This window comes from Amphiprion ocellaris, chromosome 7 (assembly GCF_022539595.1).
Source record: "Amphiprion ocellaris isolate individual 3 ecotype Okinawa chromosome 7, ASM2253959v1, whole genome shotgun sequence".
Classification (NCBI taxonomy): Eukaryota; Metazoa; Chordata; class Actinopteri; family Pomacentridae; genus Amphiprion; species Amphiprion ocellaris.
The window spans coordinates 13,430,457-13,436,198 of record NC_072772.1 but is presented as its reverse complement, the minus strand read 5'-3'; the positions used below and the strand labels follow the sequence as shown (position 1 = coordinate 13,436,198).

At 38.5% G+C, this 5,742-nt stretch overlaps 1 protein-coding gene across 2 annotated transcripts in view; it reads right to left on the bottom strand.

Moving 5' to 3' along the window:
- Nucleotides 1-5,742, bottom strand: part of atm (ATM serine/threonine kinase) — a 32,728-nt gene that overhangs the window by 1,220 nt on the left and 25,766 nt on the right. For both annotated transcript variants that reach the window (XM_023299574.2, XM_023299575.3), the window contains exons 56-62: nt 4,971-5,087; nt 4,127-4,276; nt 3,707-3,872; nt 2,638-2,724; nt 2,327-2,441; nt 839-902; nt 610-752 (exon numbers count right to left, since the gene is read on the bottom strand). In XM_023299574.2, coding sequence (XP_023155342.2) covers nt 610-752; nt 839-902; nt 2,327-2,441; nt 2,638-2,724; nt 3,707-3,872; nt 4,127-4,276; nt 4,971-5,087 — 842 coding nt within the window. The remainder of the gene's footprint in view (nt 1-609; nt 753-838; nt 903-2,326; nt 2,442-2,637; nt 2,725-3,706; nt 3,873-4,126; nt 4,277-4,970; nt 5,088-5,742) is intronic.

Below are 5,742 nucleotides of genomic sequence, written 5' to 3'. Positions count from 1 at the left end.
CTGCAGGAAGAAGAGCACGAGGAGACGAGTGAAAGATTTCATTAAACGGCTCTTTTTTTTGTGATAAAAGCATTAAAAACCTACTGAACCGTTTAACCCTCTGAACCCGACAAACAAACTGACGTTGTCTTTAAAAACTGGCCAAACTTAGATCAGTTATCGGAGCACAAAACTTTGTAAAGCAGAAAGAATCACTGAATTTTCAACTTTCCGACTGTACTTGAACTACTCATATGTACCATGCCCTTCCATTGGGAAACTATTCTACATGTCTTATTTTTTAAAAATGCCAAAAATAAACCATTTGCACTAATCAAAGTCTGTAAAAACAACAATCAATTCTGTCCAAGAAACCATGATTGACTCGGCTGCAATCAAGAGATACGTGACTCATTTGATTAAACTGGGTTGAACTGCAGGCTGTGTTTACACAGTGCAGAAAAGAGACAAGTTTGGAAAGAAATCAGTCACGAGTCACCCTTTTCCAGGAACTGCAGTAAAGAATTTTCCCACAGTGAGTAAAAAGGTAACAGGAGCAAAAAAAAGAAACACCCAGACACTGCTTGAGGGGTTCAGAGGGTTAATTTCTCACGTCCTTCCTCTGATCACCTGGATTTACGGTGGTTGTCGATTTCATCTCCACCCATGGTTGAGTTCAGCGTTGCGTTGAGCTCCTGCTGCTCGTCGTGCTGCAGGTAGAAGGCTTTCAGAGGGTTCATGGTCCAGTCAAACAAAGGGTCATACAGCAACACCTATACAAGAAACAAAGGCAACCTTCAATATGAGGCTAAAAATTTATGAGCAACTGAGGAGGCTTTGTGTGCAAACTATCCTGTACCTCTACAATGGTCAGCAGAGCTTCTTGAGAGCTCCTCATCACCTCCATCGTCTTCTCACAGCATCTGAAAACATGAGGAGTTCAGATTATTTACTATGTCTACTACACTGAACGTTGTGATCGGCTATCTCAGGCATGTTTAAAGTAGGGCTGTCGCAATTTTCTCAGCATGATTACTGAGGCTAAAAGAATTCACAAAAACAACATAACTGTGATATCTATAAAACTTTATAATGAAAATGCCATCAGTGAAATCTAAGGTACGCCTGATCAACAGTAATGTAAAGTATAAAATGCATTTCTTGTATTTTTTGAGCTAAATGTGCAAAAATGTGCAATAGAAAGATGTAAGAGATTAATCCTAAAGAAAGAAACACTATGTGAGGACTTGATTTTTCCATGACTAATGGCTTATAAATACTCTAAAATATTCTATAAAGCATACGGATTAGTTGCAGCTAAATCACATACCAATCAATGTGACAACAACAAACCAGAAAAATACATAAAAGTACAGTGGTCCCTCGTCATATTGCGGTTCATTTTTCGTGGTCTCACTGTATCGTGGATTTCTTGCTATATCATGGGATTTTGCGGTATATAGGTATTCTTATGTATTCATTATTGTGGCGAGCTTCGTTGAAGAACAACGCTGTAAAACGGATATCTGCCTTTTATGCACTCTGCAATTGGCAGATGCTTTTATTTTGACATACAGAGAGAGCAGCATTATAATAAATGTGACAGGAAGTGATCAAACACACTTCACACTCACGATCCTGACAACATAACACTTAACAAAACTAACTAGACTGACTAAACCACAAAAATACAATAAAACACAAACACTAACAACACTGTAACAGTAACATAAATCACAACAATGACATTCAAACCCCCAACACTCCGAACTCCCATGGTGCATTGCAGCACAACAGTTCAGTCATAGTGACTGGCTCTGCGATCGCTGCACTGTATTAATTATTTTTGTGGTAAAATAAGCATTTTTTTAGCCTAAAAAAATTAAAACAATACTTAAAAAAAAATAAAAAAATAAAAATAATAATATATATATATATATATATATATATATATATATATATATATATATATATATATATTTAAAAAAGTAAGAATTAAAATCTATTAAAAGATCATTTATTTCGAAATAAAATGCTGCATCAGTCTCCTCTGTCTCCTGTGTGTAGAAGCATTCAGCATCTGGCCTCGTCCATTTCACACAGACGTCTGATTGCTGCTAGTGTTGCTCTGCGGTGCAGTGTGCAGTGTGTGTGGAGGGTTTATAAAGCCTTAAAATATATATATATAAATAATTCAATAAATAAGGTCGCTACTTCACAGGTTTTTGTCTATAGTCGGGGGTCTGGAACATAACCCCCGTGATAGGCAAGGGACGACAGTACTGGGAATATTATGAGACAATAACATTGGAGCACAAACATGTTTTCCTCTTAGATTCCTCCTCACCTTCTGAAAACTCCCTCCACTCCTGTGATGCCCATCCCGTCCACGATGTCTCTGGAGAGCCTGAAGGGGACGGTCTCAGGGGTGGGGAGGATCTTCCCCTGCTCAAAGGCCACACCTGAACACCAAACCCATGAACACAAGGTCATTTTCTGATCAAAAAGTGAATGTTGGTTTAAAAAAAAAAAAACAAAAAACTATATAACATGTAATATAAAATGAGTTTTTGTTGTTACACTCAGCCATTGTTTACACAGTCACGTCTTCTGTGGTAAATAATTGTGTGTTTATGCAAATGAAACTAATGAGAATACCTAAATCGATGTGCACCAGTTCAGCAGTCTGCTCATCGATCAGGATGTTCTGGATGTGTCTGTCGCCCAGACCGACAATGTAGCCGACTGTGGGCACAAAACAAAGAAACAAATTAGCAGCCGAGGCTGACTGAAGTCAACAATTCTTTCATGATTAATTACTGTATCAATATATTTGCTAATATGAAAATACTTGCTTGCTGTAGCTGTAATAATTTGCTAAGCCTCTGTGGCTATCAGTGTTTTGACATTTTAACTAATTTTCATGCATGTCTTGTAATTATGTAATTCTTCGAAGGGGCAATGCAGTACATAATTAAAGGGATAGATGTGTTTCTTTTAGTGGTGTTTCAGTATATGAGGTACTCAACTACAGTCAGTCCTTTATCTACAGTAGAAGGTGGTTGGTTTGGGAGACAGGAGGACCTGCTGGGAAGCTAAGTGATGTACTACTGTGAATGGAATCAATAGCAACATGTAATTTAGATTCCTAAAAACAATTACATCAATTTGAGTGTTTGAGTTTTTTCAATACACTGGTATGTATCCAAACTAAAGTGTTGAAACACCAAAGTGTCAAACAACTCAGCCTAACTGACTGATCAGGGCAGTAGTAAGTCAGTGTTCTGGGAGGTAAAATTACTGTTTTTGTCAACAGAGTCTGGTAGGTCTGACGAGACCATACAGGCAATTAAGCCCCTTTATAGCAGGACATTTCTTAGCTCCAGTGCAGGTCCTCCTGTCTGGTTCTCTAAACTGGGGCGTCATCTACTGTAAGAAATACACTGGTTTTGGGTAAGTACCTTGTACAACTCAAAATCAAAGAACGATGCATTAACTGCTTTGAAAATTCTGCACTCACAACGGAAACAAAATGCTACTATGTTTGGAAGAAGACCGGTGATGATTTTAATACAATGTCTGTCTTGTTGTTTGTCTTGCTTCATTCAAACAATTATCTTGAATATTGTTGACCCAAACATTTTAGTTTCAACCCAAGTGAATCAAAATACAACTGGTACGTAAACCGAGGTAAACATACAGCACTGCAGTGGGTGTGGCTGTGTACCTATAGAGGAGGTGGCCACACTGCGAGTGTAAGCCAGACGTTTTTCCATCCACACTGCAGGATCCAGGAACCGTTCCATGCAGAAATACCTAAAGACAGGCCTAAAATTCTTGCACACCTCGCTGTAGGCCTGCAGCTTCTCATCAAATGCCAGTTTCACAGCCTCCTGTAAAGACAGCAACACACATTTAACAGTACAGGTGAAGGTCACATTTTTACTCATGAAGATGACACTTTTATTATCCAGCTCTGATTGGATGTTCAAACTGGTTGAACCAAGTCACTCCAAATACAGAGACAGAAAGAGAATAAGACTCAAAATCAATTGACCCCATCACAAGTGGATTCTTAGAAACACGTTCTTCAGTAAGTGCATTCAAGTGTGTTTTCCTTTCAACACCACTGTCGCCTAATCAGTACCATCATCCTTCTGCGGCAGGCTAGGTTGGTCCAGTCTTGAGGTCGGAAGCGTTTGTGGGCTCCTTTATTGGGATCTACCAGAAACTCCCCGATGGGCACCGTGCCAGAGCACCACTCCAACACTCCACTACGCTGCGAGAACGGCACCACCTGGAGTGAAGTATGAGGAGTGAGCACAAGACAGTTAAGCTCTTTAATCAACAGGGAAGCAAGGGAATTATCAAAAATCAAAAGAAATACGGAAATTCAGCCACACGTTCGTGTACATGTGTATGGAGTCGAAACTGAAAGAGTAAATGAAACCAAATTCTTGGGAGTAATTTTAGATCATAAATTCAGTTGGACGCCACATATAGAATATATCAAACAGAAATTATCTACAATTAAGTGATTTTTTGAACAAGAAATGTCTGCGTATATTGTATTTCTCACTTACAATGCCATTTATGTCATATTGTGTTCAGGTTTGGGGAAATACATACAGAACATATATAGACACTATAATTAAACTCCAGAAAAGAGTTATTAGAATAATAAATAAAGCTTCCTATTGTGAAACTACTAATTTAACTATTTACTGATATTCTGGAGTAGTTTATGGATTGTACAGGATAGGCAAAAATAAGCGTCGGCCGATTCCTTTTTCAGTTACAGAGCTTGTTAAATTTTTCTTTTATTGTGAGAAAAAAATGTTTACTGCAAGCATGTACAGTAAATTTTTGTCAGCTGAATGCACACAATTCAATTGTTGTACTGTAGATTGTAACTGAAATAAGCCATTCATTCATCGTCATCGTCATCATTCCTGACTTAATAGTCTCTTGAAAGGAAAAACAAAGGTAACCTTGTATCGTCTGATGTTGAGCTTCCTCTTGCGAGTGTCTGTGTTGCGCTGCAGCAGCATGGAGCACATGCTGAAGACCTGCTGCATCACTGCGTCCTGCCGCAGGTCGTCCTGACCCTGTTCACACGGAGAGACTCACTGAACAACATGCAGTGTACTGTGGACACAAGGAAGACTGATAATCTCATTTTCAACCCTAGTTTAATTTTGTACTCTACAAACATTACATAAAGTATAATTTTTGTAGGCACTTTAAAGCCCCCCTTTATACAAAAAATGTTAGATTAGAATAAACATTAATGTCATTTCACAGCGTACAAGAATTCAGACAACTAAATGCAGTTTAGTAAAACAGGTGAAACAGACTGGTATTAACCCACCAAGTACAGAAATATAGTAGCTGTAGATTACAATACAAACATAGAGACATGTACATATAAAGGTGGGAAATAAATGGCGGCGTGAGCAGTTTGAACTGTTTAAGATATATGCAGTATATAATCAGTATGAACTGTGTATTTAGCATGAAATATGCTTTGGTCCTTGTTGCTTCTCTTCAGGGTGCAGAATAGTAAAGAACGTTTTTAGAATCAACGGCTGAAAGTGGAAAAGTTTCTTTGAGTTTCCCTAAAGAGTCCTAGTTTTGAAGTCAGTCTCAGTCCAACTGGTACCTTACAGAAGTGTGATGTTGACAAACTGAACCGCACACGCTGCGACATTGGTCATTCAGTAATGTAGGTCACTAGATCTGATCTCCAGTAGGTAAACACTG